Below are 27,532 nucleotides of genomic sequence, written 5' to 3' on the forward strand. Positions count from 1 at the left end.
GAAATATAGAATGAAAACTTTGTTTGAATAAGCCAATAAAATAAATATATAAAAAGCAGCAATTGACAAGGAAAAAAGCATAAAAAAAATAATTAGACATTTCCTAATCACTTATGGGCGTAAATTAATTGAAACGTTTTTCTCTTAATCGGATTGGTTGAAAGTAATTTTGGTTGCCCTTGACATCGAATACAACAATATTGGCATATTTCTCAACTTGTTTTAATCTAACGATAGTATGAGAGACATTAACGTAGTTGGGATGTTTTTTTTATGTGTATACAAAATGAACATTTAGAATGACAAAGAAAGAAATGTTAAATCTGAATCAAAACCAACACTTATTATGGATTAAGTACAACTATCTTCATAAAATAATAGATAACTTCAGTTTCATATCGATAACAAATTTAAAAGTTTTTCACACTCCTATATCTGAATAATGAACTGGATATCAACAGAAGAATATCATTCAACAAATCAAAACAATAATCATTCTTATATTTTGTCTAATCAATTCAAATCACAAAGGAATATTAGTCAACTGGAATCATTAAACATAGAAACAGATGTTAATAACACTAATAATAGAGCTTCATTCACACAGTGTTCAAATTTATCATCATTAGTTGAGAATCCCTATCACATTACAACATCAAGACAACAATTATCAGAAGAATCCATAAGAGTCCCGGTAATTCCTAGTTTACCAATGAAAAACGTTGACTGTATAAATAATAATGTACAGAATTGTATTAATTGTAAAGGCGATTTAATAAACTATTTGGATAATGTAAAGTTCTCCTATAAAAATGTAGATGAAATTGATCATTTATATAAGAAACTACGAAAAAATGTATGTTTATCATCTGTTTAACTGTCTATTGTACATATTTTAATTTATTTTGATAGATAATTTGAATTTCAGGTACTATAAAATTAATTTACTTAAATGAAACTGAATCAAAGTAAATTAGGAATACTTCTAGTTGCTTTGTTATTGTTATTACGGTAAGTTAGCATAATATATGCACAAACAGAAAAGTTCATATGTATATTGAAGTATCTAGGATAGGATTCTATTTCATAGATCATTACATACATCCATTACTATAGACTAGTTAAATAATATCAATCTATTGAACCTAAATGACTAAAGATCAACTGTCGATTCCACATAAAAATAATTTACAACCAATAAAATGTTTATTATTGTTGATCACCTTAAACTTAGATATCATTACCGACATGTTTTAAAGGTTGATAGCTAATTAATATTCAATTAAAATATCTGAAAACAATGTATAAACTTACTTACTTACTTACGTCTGTTACTCCTGATGGAGCATAGGCCGCCGACCAGCATTCTCCAACCCACTATGTCCTGGGCCTTCTTTTCTAGTTCCATCCAATTCTTGTTCATTTTTCTCATGTCTATCTCCATTTTCCGGTGTAGTGTGTTCTTTGGTCTTCCTCTCATCATTTGGCCTTGAGGATTCCATGCAAGGGCTTGTCTTGTAACTCAGTTGGGTGCTTTCCTCAATGTGTGTCCTACCCACTTCCAGTGCTTCTTCCTGATTTCTTCCTCCGAATGTATCAACTGAATGGTAGTTAATCTGAATGCAAACCACTTAATATCTAGTAAATCATATTCAGAATAAGCACAAAAATTCTTATCTATCATACCATGGACACAGACTATAGAGAATAAGATCAACTTAGAGTTCTCCAAAACTTGAATGATTTAGTTTAATCCAAATAAAAATCAAAGCTTCACTTCTTACTTATTATTGGATACGAAATCCTTAACCGACTCTGAATATTCATTGTTCCCTTGAAAATATCGAGTTAATCTCAAATAATGACAAATATCTACGGATCATTCAATCACAGAAAGTAATATGATAGTGTGAAAACCGTCCGCAAACAATTAAGTATCATAAAAGTATTTTTAAATTTTGATAAATCTAGTCTAAATGACAAGAGAATAGTTAACATTCCATACAGTTCATATACTATTCACTCTCGTTCATAAGCTTCTTTTTTATTAGCTTAAAGTATAATAAATAATTTCATCTAATTTAGAAATATTATTTAAACTCATTTGCAATGTGAGCTTTCTACGCTTAACTATTATGTACCAGACCGTATATGTTTAAATAAGTAGTTTTGTTAGCTACACAATAGTTTGAAAACAGAGAATTAATATTATATTACCTTGACTATCAGATCAATAAATTTGTCCCGTTTTTTGAATTGTAGATTGGTCTGTAATTTTATCAAAATCAAACGATTTCTGGTAAGCATTTCTTTTTAGCGCGTTAGTTTTCTACGGGATGGGGTAGCTAACTCCATGCCCAACCCTTCTCCTTTATCCGGGCTTGGGACCGGCAGTAGCCTCAGAGAGGCTGCAGGCGGAGTTAAAATCACAAGATATTTTGTGCTTAATAATTATATTTTGACTGAAACTTTCATACAGTAGCACCAGACTTTAATTATTTTCGGAAATTCTACTGTTATTTTAGTAGAATATCATAAAGGTGAAAAGTGTTTAATAAAGGAGCTAACATTAACATTACAGTCTATTTTGCTCAACATATGATCTTCGGATCATTGTGTAAAATTTGCCAATTGGAGAAAGCTAACTTTTATGTTCAAATTCTGGGAAATAAATTAATGTAAGAGTTTAGAGTTAACCATTTAAAGTTTTCTCAGACATTGAGAAAATTTCTATAATAGTTTATATTTAGATCTAATTTTATACACAACAACTCAAAATAAGATTGTATTTCACAGAATATTAAGAAATTGGTATACAACAACTGCATATAGTAATCTTCATATTGACTGGAAAAAATGATGTTACTTTTAAAAAAGCTTGATAAACTTTTAATAATAATAATTTGCAATTTTAAGAAGGTTATTCCATTTTCTCGAAGGGTTTTGTCTTCTCGTGTAATAGTTTGTTCTTACAAACAATTGATCATGGGTCTTTTATTTACATTTATACTTTATGTAAACTTGGAGGACATAGTTGATATTCTCTGATGGTAACAGTTAGCTCATTTTTATCATCCTATTTGGTGTTCGTCAAGGAGACGGAAACAAATGTTAGTTGATTTCGGTTTTATTATTTAAACTCTTAAACATTTCACTAGATTACTGAATGGTTTTAGAACAGAATATTAGTCTGTTAATGACCATGTTATATTCAATTAACTGTGTTTAACAGAGGAGTTTTATTTGGTCATATAATTGCATCGGTTTACATAGTATTCTGGTTATCTACAATGATGCTTATTACGCCTTCTATGGATTAATAGGAACTTAAAAATTCTGAGTTAACCAAACGATGTAGCGCATTTTCAGAATCCTCATATTTATGAGTCTTACTTATTAAGTTGTTAAATCCCTGTTTATTAGAAAGCAGACGTGTTATTAATCAAAATAATATGAATCAGATAGTTAATTTTTCAGATTCAAAATTAATCAGGAAAATTATGGAATTTCTTTCTGTTTCTCATTAGTGATGATAATTTTCTGAATAATACTTCCAGTTAAACCAAACCGCTTAGTTTTCTGATAACTATTGGGGTTCAGATAAAATCAATTTAAGGATCGGATAGGCAAAAAATTGAGTTAGTTTAGTTTTATTGTTTTAAGAGATGTATGTTTACATAGCTAGGCATGTTTGTGTAGTATCTATGTTATTGTGTCATATGAGTCTAACAATTAAATCATAATAGTAGAACAAAAATTTTGAGAAAAAGTAGGAAACATATCGAACGAAACGTGAATAAATCTTATTTAGTACTGGTAGAATTTGATTTATCAATTTGCAACGTAAATGCTAAGCTGAAAGACTTAATATCAAGTTCATTGAAATTGACTTAAAGTTAGCTTATCGAATATAATTCAGAAAATGAACTGGATTTAGGTGTTGTCCCAGTCAGTGCTTGTTTTTATTTACCTTACTATGTCTGTTGTTTGTTTACACTATTTTTTTCTAATACCGATTTGTAAATAGCTTAGAAGATAGAAAATAAATATATGACAGACTCAGCTTATTTTTGAAACTTTCTCTGTTTATATTGATGTTATGGGAAGATGGATTTGGAATATTTAATTAATCCTGAAGATTTGTAGACAAAACTCTGGAATTAACTGGTAGTATTTTGTCTATGAAAAAAATATAGATAATGAGCATCAAAAGACTAAATATATATGTCTTAAACTTTATACAGAATAGAAATGTACTAACAATAGAAAAAGTTAGCTCGGATAGTAATTTTTAGTTTCCATACCTACGAATAACCATTTACTTATAGTGTAGTAAATGAAGACATTTTTATTTAATCCTTTGAATCATTTGAACCATAAAAACCTAATCACGTACTCATTTAGAATTAGTCCCATACAATGAACATTTGATTGTATACACTTTTAATTAGAATTCTGATCATGTTTGTCAAGATTTATAAGACTTATAATTGTTGGAAAAATATTTTATTTGAAGTGATTTAAATAGAATCTTCATCAAGATAAGAAACATTAAGGGATTAGGTTTAGAAGAAAAAAAGTCGGTTATGACGTTATCTGACAAGTAAGGCTTTCAAAAAGATATTTTTCACTTAGTATATGTGTAGTGAATTAAGATTTGGTTGAGATAAGCAATTTATTGTATAAAATAAAATCATATAGTGGCTTTGTAAATTGTGAAAATCATACATTAACTACATCATTTTCACATGTTTGTCTCTAACAAACTTCATCGTTTCTTCATTCCTGTTGTTAATTTTGATTACTTCCAGCTTTCTTTTCTCTTCTCTTCATTCTCAACCTTGTAAATCTTCTGCTCGCAAGTATTCTACTTCCGATTAGTGCTACATACTACTAATATATGTCAACATAAGTACCATAAACCACATATGTAACAGCTCTCAACAAGTTTCATGTTGGTTATCTAAATAATTATTGCAGTCTCAAAGTTGTTATGAATAACAGTATAAAACAAGGTTAGTTCTAGGAAATAAAAAGCCAATGGTTTCTTACATAATATAAAAGTTAACACTGCTAGGTCATTTAATCGTCGAGTAGAGTCTAATATACCAGAATTTTCAACTCGTCTATTCTGCACGTAGCGCAACTACTTACCAATGTTTTTGGTAACTGTTTATTGGATACTTCATTATTTCCACAAGTAATGCATTCTAATTAGAACTTTGGGCAAATTCACCAATTGCTTAACCATTTGCAGGAATACTTTTGCTATTTGGTTAGATGGTGTATATTAGTCTGTTTATTTTGAAGTGTTTTTTTAAATACGTTAACATCAACTGTCATACCACTTTTTAATTTCCATTGGTTTTTCAGTCGATATAATTTGCTAATGAGACATATTTCATAATATTGCATTTACTCGGTACTTTACTTATTATTTTTCTCTCCAAAATGTTAATTTTCAAAGAAGATATGCAATATAACTGCGGCACTTATGACTTCGAATGATGGGTCTTTTGAACTAAGACATTTACATCATTAAATTCAATAATTATTCTACTATAGTTAACTGTAAGTTCAACACACCTCTCAAGTAGCAGCTGAGTTAGCCGTTCATATACATAGTAGTTAGTTATAAAGGCTTCTTGAGAGATAAATCAACAAAATCAAATCATCAGTTGTATAATATCCTCGAAATTTTGGAATTTTGTTTTATTATATTTATGTCCTTGAGTGGTTCCGTTACCTTTGATCTGCAATAAATTTCAAAATTATGAAGGTTTTTATTCCTAACGCCCTAGTTAATTAAAAATATTTTGGGAAACACCCATTTATTTGACAAAAAAATTATGAACTTCATATCAACTTACTAATTACTTTCATCATATTCTTATCAAGAACAATCAGATAAAATATTCATAGAATATGATTCTACTCAGAACCGAGGCTTTAGACTGGCTGCGCAAACTTATTCTTAAGTTTGTTTAAGTCAACCGACGATTTGGGAACGTTTTTCAAACACTGTTTGTATTCCTTCGACCTTACATTCAATTGTTTGGATGTTTCTCCTATATATGGCACACACAGATTGCAAGAATTGTGACATTTCGATACTGCAAACTTGAAATAGCCTATTTCCTGGGATACGAGTTTATTATGTCATAAAATGAATTCTATGTTCGTATTTCTACATATTAAAAGTGCTAATGAGAAAAATGAGTTTATATATATATATATATATATATATATATATATATATATATATATATATATATATATATATATATATATATATATATATAAGAGATAGATAGATAGGGTAAGTAGTATTATTATGACAATATAAAAACAAGTCAAAATGAAAGGTTTGTGAAGAGTGGTTAATTTGAAGATAGCCTGGATCACCAAATAAATTGAGCTAGTTAATCATTGAAAATAAAGAAATATTGGATAGTTATTTCTACTTGCTGATTTAAACGTCAAACTCCCAGAAATCCCTTATTCTTAGAAACCCATCAACGCAGATATTGGTAATAGTAACGCTGACCAATAGAAACTTATGGCATGCCTAAAATTTCATCTGCCTTGTTATATCCCGATGAGAGTTATGAATGGTAACTTTCGAGAACTATTTATGAACCAATACGATACATATATTTTTATTGTATAATTGTTAAGTAGCTAAACTGTGCATATTCATGTCCTTATCATAAGCTTTATTTTGACCCATAGACTAGTATTATACGATTTATCGTTCTTGAGTTATGCCTCGTCTATTCATTACAGTCTTTCACATTCACGGTCACTTTTGGCTAGATCTTGTACAAATGTTGTGTTTCTATTTGGTAGTACGATGTGGCCTGTTTGGTTTGTATATAAACCCAGTTTGATCCGGACTTAATAGGCAGAGCTAGGCAGGAGGCAGGACCGGTAAAGACTCGAGACTGCTCGTACGGGTTTTATGCGTCATTAGTCCAATCGACAAGTCACTGTTCTCTAATTGCAGATCTCATTACGTTATATATTAATAGGCACAACGTCAAAAGAAAATCCAAGTGTAACATTTGTTAAGCCTTAAATAAACACCTGTTTCTCTGACTGAAACGCTGATATTATCAGTTAAGAAAATTAAGTGTTAACTTCTATTCTAGGGTCAGAATGTAAGATTTGATCTTTAGAGTCATATCAATGTTAATGCCTAAATTTTATGTCCGTAGCAAAAACATTCATCATTATACAACACATTTTACTTCAGACAATCTCCACAAATCCCAACGTCGCTTAGCCTTCTATAAAATGTTGACTGATACTGCACAATACTATGGATACTACTTTAATATCTATAACTTATCAGTGGTATCACAGATGATCATATTAATACTGATAACTAATAAATTGCTATTTTTGAAGCGGTTACGAGTTCACTTGAATTGCAAACAGAACAAAGGTTTGTGACCAAAGACCAATAAACTAGATTTTCTATTGCGTCCCAGCCCTGCTAACTAGAGAGGGAAGTCGAAGTCCGAACGGGGAAGTCTATTCCACAAAAGCCAGGAAACGAGCGATAACAACAGACACAAATCAAAACGTATATATACAACACAAAACTGTCCTCGAGAAGAGTTACAAAATAACATACTAAAAGACACAAAGGAACAATATAATTTAAGGTTCTCCTAAGTGGGAAATACGAAATGAAGGTGGAAAGGAAGCTTTTGGTGCGAAAACAAAGAAATCCAAATTTTCTAAATAAAATTAAAAAATCGGTTCGTTTTCGAAGTGAGTTCTGGGTATCTAACGTGCACAACATAAATGTTTGTGATAACAGTCAGTCAGTCAGTCAGCTACAATGTAGGACCAGGCACATATATGCATCGGTCCAAGTTGCCATACCTCATTAACACAACAAGATGAACACCGCATTCATAAAAGTAGTTAATTAAGAGGTAGCAATATATAAAAGAAAGATTGCAATAAGGATATAATACAGGAAGAAAGAATTAGTTAGTAGAAAGAAAGATATGAAGTGATTTTAATCTTTTAGTTTAAGGGAAGACAGAGAGTGTATACACCGACGCCATTGTGATCGATTCTGAGCCATGTCACCAAGAGTCTCCAACCATTGGTTACGATAGTCACACGGACCCCAACCAAGTAGTATGCATCTACCAACATGGCTCGGACTAGAAGTTAGTGTCTTCAATCACTGATGCCACGTTTTGGTTTGGCCGCCCCTAACTATCTTCCAACCATCCCTAACACCGTTTAGCATTGCACGACGTGGTAATCGGTGTTCAGGTATACGCAAAACGAGGCCCAACCATCTCAGTCAATGAAGATTCACAACCTCATCAACTGATTTACCATCATTCCCTAATATCCTGCGTCTAACCTCACTATTACTTACCCGGTGATCTCAGCAGACGCCAGCAATATTTCTAAGGAATCTGTGGTCAAATACTAGTAGCTTACGAGTGTCTTCTACTCTTAATGGCCATGTTTCGCCGCCGTAAAGTAAAACAGAAAGGACTGCCGCGCAGTATACTCGTCCTTTTATTGATAGACGGATATCTCGCCTTCGCCACAGGTGACGTAAGTTGGCAAAACACAAACGAGCTTTTCGAATCCGTGCACAGATTTCGTCAGACACCAACCCATTAGGGCTGATCAGACTTCCAAGATAAGTGAAGTTGTCAACGCGTTCGACTACTTCACTCCCTATCCTTAGTTCAGGTGTTGACGCAGACCAGTCCTGAAGCAGCAGCTTGCATTTAGAGGGAGAGAAGCGCATTCCAAACATTCTGGCATTGTTGCCCAGTGCTACCAAAAGACTCTGCACTTTATCAGCGTTTTCACCAAACAGCACTATATCATCTGCGTATTCTAAGTCGATAAGTGGATCTCCTGGAAGGAGATCAATACCCGAGAATTCAGTCGACGAGAGTGTTATTTCCATCAATAAGTCTATGGTGAAGTTAAGCAAAAATGGAGAAAGTGGACAGCCTTGACGGACACCACTTGAGGTTGCAAAAGTAGATGACAGTTCGCCATAAGCTCTAACTGGAATAGTCGTGTTCGAGTAAATAGCCTTCACAAGGTTCATGTACTTCTGAGGTACGCCTTTCGATGACAGACACTGCCACAGAATCTCGAGGTCTACTGAGTCAAATGCTACATTTAAGTCAAGAAAGACCACCGTTGTCGAACGCCGATAAGTATGCCTATGTTCTAGAACCTGACGAATGATGAATATGTTTGTAATGAATCTTAACTACTTACTAAAAATATCTTCATTCGTAAATTTGAAAGCTATAAAGTTTACCTCAGTAAACAGCACAAAGAGCAGGATCATGAAGTTCACTAGAAATTCTCAAGCTTTTAAAAAAAATACAAATTTTATTTTATTTTTTTTCATTTAAGAAAAATGATCAGAACACGTAACTTTCATTCACTTATTTATTTATTTTATTCTTGTTGTTGTTTCCTTTCAGTTAAAACAAAACAGTTTACTTGAATATTATTTTTTATTAATTCTACAACATTTATTTAAATCATTATTATTATTTAAGTATAATTCTATGGATAATAAACATAAACATATACATACAACATACATGTATAATACATATTATATTATTATTATATGGAAAAAATTTATTGAAAATTGTCATTTATTAATATGTTCAATTAAAACAATTCATCAAAATAATTTTCAAACATTGAATATTGTACAAAAATATAAAAGTAAAAGTTTATTAGATTTAACAAATTTTATAAATTATAATAATTATCCATGGAATATATCATGTACATATAAATCTTTCACTCAATGCTTTAGATCTAGTTTACCAATATTGAAAATTGATCAACCTATAGTTATGAATGTAAACCCTAGTAATAATAACAAGAATAATAATATGGTTAAAAGTACATCAACTAGTGATTTCGAATCGATTTGTTCTGATAATGATCTACTAGATAAACATATAGAAAGTGAACATTTAACAAATATTTTCAATCGAAATATTTGTCTATCTGAAGAATTAGATACAGAAACTAAAGATGGACAAATCAAATCTAAGATAACTTTGGAATTATCAAATTTAAAATCTTCTAACAAGAATATATTTGAAAGTTTAGAGAAGATTAGTTCATCCACAAATAATGAATTAACACATTTATCTATATCTAATAGTAGTTGTTCTGTATTGTATCCACAGTTACCAATAATCTCTATACCAGCCCCACCACCATTTAATCCCCCTCCTCCTCCACCTCCACTCCCTGGAACTTTTTTTTCTTCATCAAAAATATCATTTACATCAGGATCAGGTAATACTTCAACTGAAGATGAAAAATCCCGTCATCAAGAAATACAAAATCAAATAGTATCCAGTACTATAAATGTAAACGAATCTAATATACATAAGCTAAAACCATTTCGTTGGACAAAAGTTTATACATCTAAATATAATAATGTATGGAATAACAATAATTGTACATGCTCGAAAACGTCTGATCATAATGAAACTGTAAGAAGAAAACCAATCAGCTTTATTAATCTGAGCAAATTAAATGTCCTATTTGCTCAGAAGCAAAAACTTTCTATGAAAAATCCTGAAATGAAAATATCACCGAACACGGAGTTGTTTCGCCTACAAATGTCAACTGATAAACAAACAGTTGAAAGAGGAATTAATTATGACTGTTTTCATCAGGAATTCTCAGGTGAAAAAAATGTACAAGAAAGCAATTTAACAGTGCCTACAACTTCGGATCGTAAACTACTTTGTGCTATAAATTCTTATCCCATACGTGGGAGATCACTTTCATCTTCGCGTACTATGGAGTTTATTCAAAAACATAATGAGGTAACTGTCACTATGTTCATATATATATCAACCATTTTGATTCCATTTAAAACGTCTTTAGAAATCTATACAAACATTAAGTAGTTAGGTCTGATTCAATGAACCACGCTGAAACAACATTTAATGTGATTATAGTTCAAACCCATGAGATTGAGGAACCCATGGATGGCTTTTAAAAATTCCTATTCTTAAAAACATGTTATTTTTAAATTGAACTGCTTAAAGATGTTGTTAACAGACTCACCTAATTGCTCTTCATTGAAAAAATTACTAGATAATATAAAATTTTAGGAAGTATTCCCAATAAATGACGTAAATATAAATCTCAGGTACAAGAGAATGGAACACCAAAAAATAGTTCATCTGAGTTATAAATCTTTACATTATTACTTTTGTGACGATGATAATCAGAATAAAATTTGACACATATTCATCAGCTACTTTCAGTAGCTCACATGCTGTTTTATACCTATTGCATTATAAAAAATATTAAGACTTGGATGAATTACTGCTGCATCTAACAAATATGCAGTGTAGTTTATAGTAAGACAGTTACAAACGAAAGATACGATCCGATATAATTCGTTATTTAATCCTATAACATCAGATCCATCATATCCTCTAGAACCGAAGTATTAACAGTAAAAACTTGAATAGAATACCTGAGAATATCTCTCACATTTGTCAAAGTATATTTGCTTCAATTTTTAGCCAATAGCAAAAGTCTTCTTTCTGTGTCACATACTTCTTTAATCTTATATTTCTAATTTAAGCCCAACTTATTGGAAAGTCAACGGTGTTTGAATATAAACATTTTTCTACGTCAGTTTCGACATATTCATATAAACTTACTCGATCTGATTGATCAGTGTGATGGTAGTTTAATTGGTTCAGAACGGTTAAAAGATTTGATTAAATTACTTCCAACAGATCAAGAAATAAAGTGTTTGAAAGCATTTCAAGGTAATGTAAATTATATGGATCCTGCTGAACGATTTTTTTATGATTTAGTTAGAATACCAAAGTAAGTTATGTTTCAATGAAAGTGTTTTTGTTAGATTATTGACAGTAATAATATAATCTGTATTTCTATATATCATCAACTTCACTTTGCTTTCTTCGTTATCACTAAAACTACTTACGTTTATCTTACTGAAAATCAGCTGCCATTTTTTTTTGGTTTTAAGAAAATAAATTAATAAGAAATCTGGTTTACTAAGTTGATCATCTTTTGTGTTATGCTTATGATAGATAAATAATTTTTTATAACTGAAGTTTCTTGATTTAAGTACTCAGTTTTATGCACACTACGATTTTGTTGAGATGGCTTATTAGTTAAATAACAATTTAAAAACTAGATAAAACTGAGTAATAGTTTTGTTGTATTATATAACTACGTAGAAGCCCATTGCTAATAAACCAACAATATTGAGCTTGGAATATATAGTTTTCGCCTCAAACAAACTTTCTTTAGTGTATTATGTTGGAGTCTCATGGTCCATACAAACTGATTCAAAAGATCTGTTTTTCAGGTGTATATGTTTGACAGTGTTGTGTTCTCTAAGCTGGATAGTTTAAGAGCGAAACTTTTATTATCGTTCTGAACAACATTTCTAGTGTCCACTTTAAATAGAAGTACTCGAAGCAGTCATTCAATACATCCAATGACATCCGTTTTGTCAATCATCATTTCTCGTCAAAATTTCGGATATTGACTTCGGACTAAATATCTATTAAGTAAACCATTTTCAAATATAATCCATTTAGTCATTGGCTCGAACCTCACTTAACATACAACGATTTTGAGATGTTATTTGTATCATTAGTCATTACACATGAGGTGTAAATTTCTGGTGTCTGAACCTTACATTATCCTATCAAGTCACATTTTTATTTAGTTAACGCAGAGTTTCTTAAGTAATGGCACTAAATTACGAATAATAAACTGACGGGACTCCAGTTCATTGTGAACGGTATGAAAGAAAACATCTTCATTAACAGAAGTGACGTATATAAAGGGAAAATGAAAATACCTAGTTGAGAATATAAAATAAGATGAATGCAATATGTATGCAATCCACCTCGCTATTGAGCAGCGAAATCCGTCTGGAAGCCTTCATATAGCGCTGCTGTGTAACGAAAGTAACCTTGTTGTCTAATTTGTGTGGTTGACAGAGATCAGATTAATCCATCACCCTTATGCTGAACTTGGATCACTAAGAGTTCACATTTCAAAGACTTAAAAATCATGACGAGCTTCCCTATGTGCATGCTTATGTACATGAATTGCATGAGTCTCAGCTTGTGGAGTTATGTATGTAGATATATGCCAAGTCTACGCACCGAGTTCATAACGGGAATACTAGCTCGAATTTCTACCATATATCTGATAAAATCAGCTGCCTACACCATCAGAGTATAATTATGCCTATGTGTACGTCATGAAGTGCATGGGTGAAAGTCTTTGTATCATTGATATGCATGTAATGCGTAAGAGGTAGTCAGTTGTAACTAGTACGTTCTAAAGGAGCTGTAACCATCTACCCTTCCAGGTGGGTGAATATATGTGAAAGGATGTGTGTCACCGGTATGCACGTAGACTATACTTCCTCCTTGTTAGACGCCCGCACACCACGAACCGGAACTTATAAAGATTTCTACACGAAATCACATTAACTCTTCAGGTTCGTAAGCCTCAAAAAGCGGATCGTTTACCAAATAAACCGATCGGCTTAACCTAGTGACGCTTGAATAACCTCAAATAGCTAGAACACTGCACCTAAAAGAAATAAACATCTCTTGCTGATAAATGTCAGCAGTCAAAATACTCAGGTTCAGGACTTCATCTAAATCAACATTAACATTTGAACGCGAAAACTAATACTTTTGGAATTACTTTACATATTACCAGCTAAGAGTTTGTTTATTTCAGCTTGTTACCTTCGCTTTATTTCTGTTCATTCGTACGAATTTTCCTTTTCATAAAACAGATATTATCACAAAATTGATAGTATGTTACTGAAAGAAGAATTTCAACCAACGATCAAGTGGATAAAATCATCACTAGATAATGTAATGAAAACCAGTCAAGGTAATGTTAAATTCATTTGTGACGTGTTAACTTTCATAGACATTTTAACCTATAATAATCAATTTATATTTAAAAATAGTCACTATGTACAACTATATTTCAGTTTATCTACATGATCATGACCGATAAACATGATAAACAATAAGTGAAAATGACCTATTCTGAACTAAATAACAGCTTGTGTTGTCAATATCTACTGTTGAGGATTGTGTTGTTTCGCTTTGTTTGACATAATACTTGTGAAATGTAGAAGCCTCTTACAATGTAATGTAAGGAAGCAAAGGTTTATGACACATATGATGCATGGAACGTGTCTTTTTGAACAAATAATGATACTTCTGTTGTGGACGAGAAGACCAGTTTATTGCTTAATACAGAATTTATAGAATATGTTCGTAAAATATGAGAACCATACATTAAATACTTCATTTGGACATCTTCCATCAATTTTCCTTTACATTCTGTATGATTCTTACAATTCAAAATTCCTTTCTATTTTCCTCAATTCGATCCTCTTAACCTTCTGCTGACAAGCATTCCACTTCTGATTGGTGTTACATACTACTTAAATTGGAAAACATAAGTAGCATACACCACAATACCACTATGTCAAGTAATTTTATTGAATCACAAATGACCACTAGTTTGGTACATTTTTTTAATAAATAGATTAGAACTACAAGGCACTTTAAGAATTAATAAAATCCAGGACAAATGAAATGTTATAGTCGCTCAAATCAGGTTACAATTATCATTGTAAATTAAAAGTAGTTATAAGTTTCTATGACAAAAATTAAGTTTAATAAACATTTGTAGCTACTTTAAAAGTATATGGGCGTATAATGTACTAATGTAGATTTACCTGAGCAGATTTTGGGCGTATTATCAAACTTAAAGGATAACTTTATATTATCATGAATTTTTTAGATCAGTTGGATCACTACTGAAGACCAGGGAGCACTGTGCAGTCGTACCATTATAAAATGAGACTTTGAAGTAATGTACACACAAAAATCAACTTACCAGTCCAAAGTTTAACTGCACTTACAGAGGCTTGAATATCCTGAGTTTGATTTCTGGCAAGATTTTAAGTGCACACTGCTGAGAATTTCCCCAATAAGATGAAATAGCTGTTCACTATTCCCGAGTTTCCAATGGTACTTCAGCTAAGGCTAGTCCATAACGAATAAGATCTACAGATTAGGCTCTCGTAAAACACCTACTTCGACTATATTAGACGTTTGATATGCAATAACATTGCTGTATTGGAGATTAAAGCTCCCAATACTAACTGTTTGCTTCCTCATCTTAAGTAAGTATTCAATAGCAGTTGATTAGTTGAAAATTCAACCAAATATAAAACGATGTCAACAAACAATAAGCAATTTGTGAACAATATACAAACGACAAATCCAATATTAAATTATATATTGATTTTCACTTATTTTTTTTTCAGAAATACTAACATCTCCATTAATTTGTGAATTACTTCAAACTGTCTTAGAAATCGGCAATTATATGAATGAGGTAAGAGTATTTCACTGTTTCTTTTTTGATTTTTCTCATTTATTTGGTTCTACTGAAATTTTGTAACAATAATTGTATATCTAAAAAGTCTACTAACAAGTCTGGGTGCTGTACAGAAAAAGCCTATAAGTTTTATTAAAGATAGAGCAGTGAAACATTCAAATAACTAGCTAACTCCAGAATCAAATACCACTAATCACTTATTTGTTACTTGAATACAACTGTGTATTTCTAAGAAAATAAAGCTTTTAAATTGAAAGAATGCTATTAACTGCATGACAAAAGTAATTAAATGCATTGGTGATTTCTTACTTATGCTCACTTAACATTTTCAGTGCATTCAACTTTATTAATACCTATCACAGAAGCTCATTGTTAGCTTCGGCTAAGGTTATACTCTTCAGAGTGCTAGAATCTTTCACTATGTTTATAATACAGGCCATCACAGATAAGACAAAGAATAAAATGGTAATTTCTGATCAAAATACTCAAAACTCTTTAAAACATTTATACATTTAAGTATATTAAGACGTAAGCTATAATGTTTTACTTGTTAATTCAATGTTGATTCTTTAAAGAACATAAATGTATGGTGTTCATGGCTATTGGCATCGTTCTCTTTGTCGAAATACGTGATAGTATTAAACGTTTCTCCACATAAATGTCATTATGATTTTACTTGATGAAATATTAGTTGACTTTCACTAATGAGAACAAATGACAATTGAATTTCAACAATGATGAATTGTTTTGCGAATCTTTCCAAAATCTCTTTTGTTATAACAATGATGACCTATTTATGTAACATTATCACGATTTAACTTAGAAATCACAGAGTGCATAGATTAATAATAATAGAAATAATCATGTGTTGATAATGAAGTTCTACTATATCGTCAGCGTACACACAATAGAACTACAATAAGTCAAGTCACACAGAATTAACTCTTTCCATAAAATAATAAACACTTCGAAATACTCCTAGTCGAATAAAAATATCCATCAACTCTACACAAAATTAGGATGTGTAGATTGTCATGTTTACTATATAGGACTGTTTTTTTCCGACATCATAACTTCTACTAAAGAACATCTAAGTTACATAAAATTACCTCGAAATTATTCTGTAGAACCTGAAAATATTGGAACATGCTATTTCTCACAACCATCAAATCGATATTAATCATATGAAAATAACTCAAAAAGTTATTCCTACTATAATAAAGAAAGGTGAGGGGCTGAAATGTTTCATTCATAAAACATTGATATATAAATATAGAATATTCTTTTCATCAATTCACTTCAGATTCTACAATTATTTATTCACAAAGTAACCAGTTTCAAGGCAAATGAAATACATCATTATAGCATATGAATCTAAGATTGTTTGTAATATAAAATAAAATTATTAATGATAAGATGACTTATATTCTATATTAAATTGAATAAGTTTACACCTTAAATGAAACTGTTAAATTGTCTCACATTGCTAAACCCTACTATACTTCACAGAAACGATGGCTTAACAATCCATAAAACATGGACCATTTATCTAAATTTCATTGTTTAAATCACATTTAATTTTGTTCACATTTCACACCATTAACATACATAAAAATATTTGTATCCTACTCTTCTATATTTCAAATATCACATTTTTCATATTCATTAACACTAACGAATGCATACACAGGATCACCATAATGCTATTAAATGACACTAAATCTCCATTAAGTTACTAATAACATATCGTTAACCTCAACTACCTGAGAGTAAGAAATAAGATTAATGGACTTAAGGAATAGTTTTAATTTTAGACCATTATTATACTTGAGAAATTTCTATGTATATCATTTAAATTTTATTCTTAAAGGGTAACAATCTCGGATCAGCATCTGGCTTCAAACTTTCCAGTTTACTAAAACTTTCTGAAGTTCGATCAAATGATTCAAAATTCACTCTATTACATTTCCTTGTTCAGGTAATACATTTAATGAATGACTCACTATTGAATACTGATGTTCATTTAGTGAGTCGCCTAGGGTTACTAATTTATAAATTATATTTAATTCCATAATGTCTATTCTTGCTTACATTTTGTTCCGTTATTGTATGGATAAAATCAAACATTTTTAATACCATGTTTACAGTTCTCAATTGAGACTAGTAAGAGTTGGACTGATATATGAAATTTTCTAGAATTAAATACATTTTTACCAAACTAACTTACAAGACATTGACGAGAGCTCTTTTGTTTGATCTTGTGTTATAGATTTTCAGATTTTAAATAAATATATTTCTGTATACAATTCAGTATCTCAGTAGCAACTAATAAAATACTCATACGTTCCATGTTGATCAGTGTTGCTTAAGTATTTGATTTATTGACATGGTATATCTAATGTACACGACTATCTGACAGTTGATTTTAATAAACGATTATTCAACTGTATGTTAGATCAAGTATCTTTAGCATATCTTCATCCTTCTGTTAACCGAAATATTCCCTAATAATCCTGGTTGAAAATTTGAGTACTTTGATAAATTGGAAGGTTTTAAAAAAAAATCGGAGATACAGAGTTCATATGAAATGGCGTCAACAACTTGAATAAAGATAGAGATTATTTTAATCACCTGTTTACAATATGCCCATTAAAAGATGAAACAATGGAAATTAACTATTCATAAAAACATAGTTTCCACTCCTTACTGACATCAGCTGTACAACCACTGAAAACCAGGAAGAACTAGATTATTTTGATCAACGATTCTAAATTCTCAGAAATACACTTTCATCACTCTTCACATGTTCTGATCAAGGATATTCAAATCACACAGATAAGCTGAAAACGTGATCAATAGATTCCAACTCAAAGCTAAATCCTATACTACCTTCCATCAGAGTTAAGGGTCCCTGTTTCTGAATCCTTTTAGGTCATATACAAGGATTCCTGCACTAGGATAAATCAATGAGACCAATTCCCTATAGTTTTTCAACTAACGTTAGTCCGTAATGTAAATGATTTTCAAGTGATATTAGAATATCCCTAAAATCAACCAACCCAACTATACTTTGGAAAAGAAACAGACTTTACACTTAGAAAACAGGAAAATGATATTAAAACGGAAAATTGCATAAAATACAACTTAATTTAATTACCTAATAGCACTTTTACTGAAATTTGTAATTTCCTATTACAGATTTTATGTTTTTTTTATTTTTACTTAATTAAAAGGAGTTTAAGACAAATAGTCCACAAATGTTAAGAATTACTGAAACAATACCATATTTAAAGGAAGCATCAGAGTAAGTTATACAGATGTTATTTCTAAAATATTTTGTTAACATTTCAAATTCCTCGTTTATAAGCTTAAATGAGCCAAAGAAAATATTGTACAACATAATATTTGTCTAATGAATGTTTCGTGAAAAAGGCCGTATAAGTTAAAAAATAACTGAAAAACTACTTTAAAATAGAGATTACAAATAGAAAGAATAAGTAGTATGATCAAATAGTCACCTAGATATACATTATATTTGTCACAGATTAATCTCATTTAGAGTTTTACTTCAGACCAAGGAATATTAGACAGATGTTTCATCGCAGTATGGGGCTCCGAAACAGTGCTAATATTTTTTAAGGGGACCTAATCAACTTTTAATTTTAAAAATAATGAGCAAATAGCTAACTAATTGAAAATGTACATTACAAGAAAAACAGATCACTGCCATTTTGAATAAAAAAGTAAACAGGAAAAACACTTACTTACTTACGCCTGTTATCCTTCATGTAGGAGCATAGGCCACCCACCAGCACTCTCCATCCAACCCTGTCCTAGGCAATCCTTTCCAGTTTTTTCCAGTTGTTGTTCACACTTTTCATATCTGCTTTCGTTTCCCAAAGTAGTGTGTTTTCGGCCTTCCTCTTTTCCACTTCCCCTCAGGATTTCAAGTTATCGCTTATCTCGTGATGTAGTTTGATGATTTTCTCATTATATGTCTTATCCACTTCCAACGTCTCTACCTAATTTTTTCTTCAGTTAGAAGCTGGTTTATCCTCTCCCAAAGTAGGCTGTTGCTGATGGTATCCGGCCAACAGGCATTGAGTATTATGCGTAGACAGCTATTTATAAATATTTGTAAATTTTTGTTGTTGGTTTTGGTAGTTCTCCACGTTTCATCTCCGTACAGTAGGACTGTCTTGACATTCGTATTGGAGATTGTGACTTTGATATTTGTTGACAGTTGTTTTGAGTTCCATATGTTCTTGAATTGTAAGGAAAAACACAAATATACTAAAATGTACATTTTAAATAGTACAAAACAAATGTTTTGGATTTTAATATCATCTGTAACTCTACACTATTAAATAGATAATGATTAATGTATCTTATTTTTTCTCATAATATATTACCATTTTAATTAAGTTTTATTAAACCAATATTTTCAGTGTATCACTTGACTTAATTATAAAAGAAATTAACCGATTAAGAATTAGATTACAAAATATGACTCAACAATTTGATCTAGAAACATTTGGAAAACAATCAAAAATTTGTGAATTTATCGAGGTAAGTCGTGAATATCTTTTCATTCATTAGAGTTAATAGAAAGATTTAAATTTTCTCGCTTTATAGCTGTGACTCGAATTACAATATTAGCGTAAATCAATAGCCAGCTAATTGTTATCCAATTCGTTATAAATTAGTTCACATTATCGGGATTATGAGACAAAAATCGCAGTTGATATTGAATGAATAGAGATGATCAACAGAAGAATTAAGTTTTGGTTAGCGGTATGGACTCAGCCATGTTATCAAAATATCATTCAGCGGTTTTAGCTTCGAGAGTTAATGACAAAAGCCATGTGATGCGCTAAGATATGCAGTTGAGATTCAGATTTATTGCTAGTAACAATCATTCACATAAAACAAATGTTACGGAAAACTAAACCATGAGAAGAATGTGTGAAGAAATCTTCTAACAATAATTAATAGACGATTCTGAATATTTACGCTCATGAGCGTTTTGTCATATCATGACAAATGGTAAACAAGTTCTGGGTAGGCTGAATGTAATCCATTATTCTCTATGAAAAAATATTTACTGACCACCAGCAGACATTACTGCTTCAGGTTGTTAGTGATATAAACTTTTGTCTTTCATCTAAACTCCAAACAGACTTTAGTTTCGTATACGTTTTCAAGTTTGCTGTGAAATCCATCATACGGATTACAGGGTCCTAATGCAATTTAAGTTATTTCACCTTGAAAATTCAGTTCAAAATCCATGTTTACGGTAAATTTTAATTGGATACATCTTGATCCCTGGATAAATTTGAATCAATTTTAAATAAAGTGAGAAAAACGAGATCTGTAGGTTTTACTTTTCTTGTTTTATTACAAGTAAATGTTGACTACTTGCATGTTAATTGAGTAGTATAATATAATTCTAAAAAAAATATCATCATACATTTTTTTTGCAGCAATCAAATAAAGAACTAAATGATGTACAAAAACAAGTGGAAAAACTTCAAGAATTAGAAATAGAATGTGCACAATATTTCTGTGAATGTCCAACACAATTTAGAATTACAGAGTGCCTACAAACATTCAGTTTATTTTTTGAGAAAATGAAATCCACAGAGCAAGTACGTCACTATTTTACAAATTCTTCAATGACTAAATACAGATAAGCTTCTGGACAAAAAATATCTTGACAGAAATTTCCGCATATATTTTAACTCAAATACAAATGGGTTAACATGAGAAAATGGAAATATAATTGTTTCTAAACGAGAAAAAATGAAGTGAACTGAATAATTAAGGGATATTATATTTTTACTGCATGATCGCTAATACTATATTGTCATGTTTTGAATATTGACGGATTTATGTTAATCACCCTTTTAATATAATTAATAGTCTAACCAAGTTTGATTAAAACCAAATTATGTCGTTTGGTATATTTGGGAGCGTAATTATTTATTTATTTGTTCAACTAAATTTGACTTGGAATGTTTTTAGTCTGAAGGCCTTGAGCTCGATTGAATTTACGTTTATTTGAGTTATTAAATAATAGATCACTAATTTGCAATTGATTGAGTACTACGTGATGATCACTGTCATGTATGTCAGGTCCTTCTTAGTGCAGATCGAGTCCTATCGACCAAGTTGGAATGCGATCACCAGCCTAGGTGACTCGACATTGCGTGCACTATGTTGAGACAAGATAATGGTTGGAGGTAGTCAACAGGAAATCTTGGACCTAAGTCTCGTGCTACCTGGCACTCGTCAGCAAGGATAGGATACGATCTGCAGTAAGAAGGACCTGACATACATGACATTGATCGCTGGATGACACGGTGTCGAATCTGTCAGGGAGCATTACTTCCCTCAAGAATAATACAAGTACACCTTGCTGACGAGTACCAAGTAGCATGAAACCTAGGTCCAAGGTTTTCTGCTGACTACCTCCAACTAAAACATTACTAATTACTGATTCCAACGCTTTAGGCAAATGTATCGTTCTAGCTTGAAACTAATTAGCATTAAACACTTAATCGTTAATATAAACTGGTATAGAATACTAAGCTAGAATGGTATAAATGTCCATATTATTCTGGTTTGCAATATTTCTACAAAAAATACATTTTTAAATTAAACTAATCATCTTAATTATAATATGAGTAGTTAAATCAATTTACTGCTCATCATAAAATTAAAATTAAACTAAGTAATACTAACTTAATAGTTGAATTCATGAGTCGATTAAAGCTAAACCACCATGGAAAACATGGAACCACTGATAATATTAACTAAACTTCTGAATTATATAATTCTGATTTATTCCAATTTAGGAAATAAAAGAATTTGAACAAATGAATAAAGAGAGATTGGAAAGATCAAATAAAAATGATACATTGAATCAAGCAAGTAAGATATTTTGTTGGATTAAAAACAATTAAAAAATATAATTATTTTCATTTTATAATTGTCAGCATATTTAAATAGTTCATGTTATGCCTTATTGGAACAATGTAAAATCATTAATGGAACTATAAAACTACATGATGGAAAATAATTTATAAATGTGAACTCATTTCATATAACTATGGCGCCATGGAGCGGTCAAACTAAAACGTGGCATCAGTGCTTGAAGACACTAACTTCTAGTCTGAGCCATGTTGATGTATGCAGACTACTTAGTTGGGGTCCGCGTGACTATCGTATCCAATAGTTGGAGACTCTTGGTGACATGGTTCAGAATCGATCACAATGGCGTATGTGTATACAAGCTTTGTCTGCTCTTAAACGGTGGGATTAAAAATACTTTATACCTTTCCTTCTACGAACTAATTCTTTCTTCCTGTATTATATCCTTATTGCAATCTTTCTTTTATATATTGCTACCTCTGAATTAATTACTTTTATGAATCCGGTGTTCATCTTGTTGCGTCAATGAGGTATGGCAACTTGAACCAATGCATATATGTGCCTGGTTGTACGTTGTAGCTGACTGGACATAACCACGAATTGATTGCACGAAATTTCACTTGAGCTTATATTCAGTTAAACATGATGCAATAACAGCTTAAATATAAACTAATATTGTCTATTGAATAACCATGATTAGAGACTAATGCTTGAAATGATATTGCCGATACTTCATCGATTCATTAAGCTCTTTATAAACTTTGTCAAGAAACTATATTTTAAAAAATGTGAACGACAGCAATAAATTCAGCTAAACATATCAGTTACTACAATAAATTGCAGATAATATTTGATTTGTGTATGTGTGGAGCAAATACATGAATATTTAATTATTAACATTATAAAATTTATGAGGAAAATAAATGACGTGATTACACCAAAAGGTTTTATAAACATATGGGTAAAGCAAATCAATTCATAATAATGAAGAGGTATTTTCAATGAATTATCATTCTTAATGATTTGTGTTATCAAACAGAAAATTATGGATATCAACCGTTGTAGCGTTATTTACAATCATTTAACTCAGCTGATGATGATACTTCATCATGAGTTACCTTAGGCACAGTTAAACATCCGATTGATTCACTTCGAAATTATAAAGCTATTAAAAGTTAATCATAGTCAAAAAGTATCTATCTATTGATTATTTTTTCTCTGAGGAAATGTAAAATATTTGTTATCAAAAGCGGTTGATAATACTCATTAGTATGAATATTCAGCCATGTTAAAATAACGTTTTTCAAAAGTTACGTATATGCTTACAGATATTGATAGAATTTCTTCAAAAACGTTACTGCATCAGAATATATGGCTAACAGAGTTAATGATAAACAAAGACTATATTTGTATACATTTTTTACAATATATTATTACATATATTATTAGAAAGTGTTCTAGTTTTCGTCTGAAAGTAACAACAAATATAATGAATGAAATTATAAGATAGTATCGTTTTAAAATGACAGTGAAACTATAATTCAGAGTTCAGTGATTTCAAATAGCTCTTGTATTATATGGAAGTGCCTATCAAACAATTCGACGGTGGCTCAATTTCGTGGGTTGGTTGAAGTTAGACATTAACACCGTTGGAAGCCGGTTCAGTGGTCTGGAGTCTAGGCGTTCGCGTGCTAGACCGAGGGTCCTGGGTTCGAATCCTGAGAGGCGGATGCGCATTGCTGAGGAATCCCACATTAGAACGAAACGGCCGTCCAGTGCTTCCAGGTATCCCATGGTGGTCTAGCTTCTATTGACTCATGAACTCAACTACTATAATATCCACAAAACCCCTTTCTGATAATTCGATTCATTTCAATTTTCGTAGAAACAGTGCATAAAATGTACTGGTAGTAATAACTAGGTATGTAATGTTATACGCTTTACTATTACTAGAATTGATTGATTTAAATTCACTTTAATGTGCTAAATGGAAGATTAATCAACAAAATTTCCTTGGTGTCTTTGAGGTACTGCTCATGTATCGTGGAACGACAGGCTGAAGAATTTTGACATTAGGAATAAGGCACTAGGTGAAGATTTGAAACCAGCTGAGGTAGTTGGGAAGCATATTACTTATACATGACCACAATCTAGCTAGACGGATGGTTTGTAGAAGTAGTCTGGAAGACCAAAGGTGACTAAACCAAGACATGACATCAGTCCATTAATTCGCTAACCGTTGGCCTAATCCATGTTGACAAGTACAAAATACCTGGTCAAGGTCCGCATGATGATCAAAACTACGTGTGGACTGTAGGTGACATGGCTTAGAATGAGCCACAATGGTGTAGATTTATTCATTATTCATCCTCCTCTCGATCTTGAGGTCCTGCGCTTCAACCGTTTTCATACCATATTCTTAATGTTTAGTCCTTTTCATTACCACCACTATTAAGCTTCTTAAATTTCTTTGCTACACATCTTATTACTTTCATGTAATTGTACTATTGTGGTATGAAAGCCTGGGTCAAATCACATTTGAGCTACGCTCTATGTTGATGAAAACTGCTAATAATAGTATTTCAATTACCAATCACAAATATTCAGTTGATTTGAATGTTCTTCCGTTCTTTATCTTTTCCAGATACAAAATATAATCATAAAAACAGTCGAATAGCAGAGGATAAACCGAAATCAAGCCATGATGATCATAATACAATGATGAATCTAATTTCCAACAATATATCAAATCCTAGAGTAGTACACAATCGATCAAGAAGTCGTTCTAATGCAAATAAACTTAATTTTTCAAACTCTTCAAATTCATTATCTAAATTCACCAAAGAAAATAATAACCTGAATAAGGACAAAGGTAATACAGATGAATTGAATATAGTCTCAAAACCTACTATTTCACATTCTACGTCAGTGTTTGAAGTACGTGATTAACACCACAGTATCTATGTTAATATTTAGATAACCTTTAATTCATTGACAGAATAGAACATGTTATACGGAATCAAAATTTTACACTTTGTATTTTGAAACAGCATAGTTTACAGTTATAAAATAATAACTCAGTGATTAAGTACCTTCTTAATGATTCGATGTAGCAGTAGCATCTACATCAGTCAACCTCAACATACACAAGGGAAAAAGCGAGATCCTCAAATACAACACGAAGGACACCAAACCAATCACACTTGATAGAGAAACTCTGGAACAGGTTGAAACGTTTACATAACTGGACAGCATCATCGATGGACAACGAGTATCAGATGCAGGCTTAAAGGTAAGGAATGGCAAAGAATGTATAGGATTACTACAGTTGAAGAACATATGGAACTCAAAACAACTTTCTGCAAGCCAACATCAGTCACAATCTTCAGTGCGAACGTCGAGACAGTTCTACTGTACACAGATGAAACTTGGAAAACTACTTCAATCATCATCAAAAAATACATTTGTAAATAATTATCTACACAAGGTACTCAATATCCGCTGAATGGATAGCGTCAGCGATAGCTTACTGTTGGAGAAAAAAAACCAGCTTCCATCTGAAGAGGAGATTGGGCAGAAACGTTGGAAGTGGATAGGACATATATTGCGGAAATTAACCATCTGAATCATAAGGCAAGCCCTAACATGGAATCCTGAAAGGAAACAAAAAAAGAGGAAGACCAAAGAACACATTACGCCCTAGGAATTGGAAGCAGACATTAAAAAAATGAATGCCGACTAGAGACGATTGCCTAGGACATAGTTCAATGGAGAACCCTGGTCAGCAGAATGTTCTCCACGAACGGTAACGTGCGTAATTAATAATTCGGTAACATTGTCTTTTATTGTCTAGGCAGCCGGACAGTGTCACCGAATTCCACGCCAAAATATATGTTGATCAAAGCTGAGTATAATATGAATTTGTTTACAGTTATTGATTGAGGTGAACTACCAATATAGTTCAAGCAAAATATATATTTGAGTTTGAATTCAGCAAAAGATATTTACTAGTTAGTTTACTTTCTTTTTGAAATTTCTTCCAACAATTTTTGACTGACAAATCCCTAAAACTCAATGAGTGTGAGTAGTAAAACTCGTGAATTTCAAATTGTTCAAGCTATAGAGGAGATTGTTAAATCGCTCGAACATCAGTAAAATAGTATACTGAACTAACTGAACAATGTTTAGTCAAACTAAAGACTATTATCGTCGTAAGTTCAAATGGAAATAATAATATTAATATATGTACTGAAAGCAAACCTTTTCATCTTAATTAGCTAGCTATCTGTTGGATGTCAACACTATATATCATTCTAGACAATTAAATGAAGGATTTTACATATAGTATATGTGGAAATTCCTAGACACCGAATTATATAAGACGGTGAATATATGTAGTTCATTCACGACTATCCAAAAGTTTAAAATAATACTCGATTTCTTCATATTAATTTTTCTCATTTTAACTTAGCACTTATCAACAAACACAAATGAAAAGCACAATAATATTAGAATAAGATCACGTCAATCAGTTGGACAACATCGTATGAATACTAAATTTCAAATAATTAACAATGAATTTGAACGTGAACGTAGGCCATGGTCACAGATAGAAAATCAACCAATTAATTCTCCCAAAAATGAAATTAACCAACAGTTAGATGAATCGAAAGCCAATCAAAGTAGTGATGAAGAGACAGTATATCGGTTGAATGAACGAATTAAACGATTAACATTAAAATTTAATAAAAGTTAATGTTACATACACTAACAATATACCAAGATTATCATTTTATTTTAGAATTTGTAGTTTTTATTCATGATTATTTAGTAAATTTTAAAAATAAACTTTTTTTTTTGACGATGCTATTTCAAATTAAAGTAAGCATAACTATCTAGATATTCTTTAGTTCGAAGTTTTCTGTAAATGAGTCTTATTATATTTCACTTGTGTGGTCATTGAATTTACCATAGATATTACCTGTTAGTGTCTTTTACCACTGTATTTAGAACAGCTATATCAATGATATTGTAAAGTAATATGATATACTGTAATATTAATGAATAGATTTGGCTTTCGCCAGATTTATGTTATTTTTATGGGGTG

General features: G+C 31.2%; 1 protein-coding gene across 3 annotated transcripts; it reads left to right on the forward strand.

Moving 5' to 3' along the window:
- FHDC1_1 (FH2 domain-containing protein 1) lies at nucleotides 1–27,312 on the forward strand (the record flags this gene model as incomplete). Of its 3 annotated transcripts, XM_012937279.2 has the most annotated exons (11): nucleotides 443–856; nucleotides 9,492–10,871; nucleotides 11,645–11,834; nucleotides 15,419–15,489; nucleotides 17,363–17,518; nucleotides 18,726–18,796; nucleotides 19,941–20,061; nucleotides 20,976–21,140; nucleotides 22,350–22,425; nucleotides 25,070–25,362; nucleotides 26,897–27,312. In XM_012937279.2, 11 exons carry the CDS (start codon nucleotides 443–445, stop codon nucleotides 27,179–27,181), a joined length of 3,222 nt encoding a protein of 1,073 aa, XP_012792733.1. In that variant the 3' UTR covers nucleotides 27,182–27,312. The 3 variants fall into 3 exon arrangements, with proteins under 3 accessions (XP_051066486.1, XP_012792733.1, XP_051066487.1); XM_051215945.1 differs by lacking the exons at nucleotides 20,976–21,140; nucleotides 22,350–22,425; nucleotides 25,070–25,362; nucleotides 26,897–27,312 and having other exon boundaries at nucleotides 1–856; nucleotides 9,492–13,962; nucleotides 17,363–17,470; nucleotides 19,941–20,602; XM_051215946.1 differs by lacking the exons at nucleotides 443–856; nucleotides 9,492–10,871; nucleotides 11,645–11,834; ... (3 more) ...; nucleotides 19,941–20,061; nucleotides 26,897–27,312 and adding an exon at nucleotides 25,402–26,085 and having other exon boundaries at nucleotides 20,904–21,140.
- Between the last annotated feature and the right edge of the window lie 220 nt (nucleotides 27,313–27,532).

The sequence above is a fragment of the Schistosoma haematobium genome, chromosome 4 (genome assembly GCF_000699445.3).
Source record: "Schistosoma haematobium chromosome 4, whole genome shotgun sequence".
In the NCBI taxonomy this organism is placed as follows: Eukaryota; Metazoa; Platyhelminthes; class Trematoda; order Strigeidida; family Schistosomatidae; genus Schistosoma; species Schistosoma haematobium.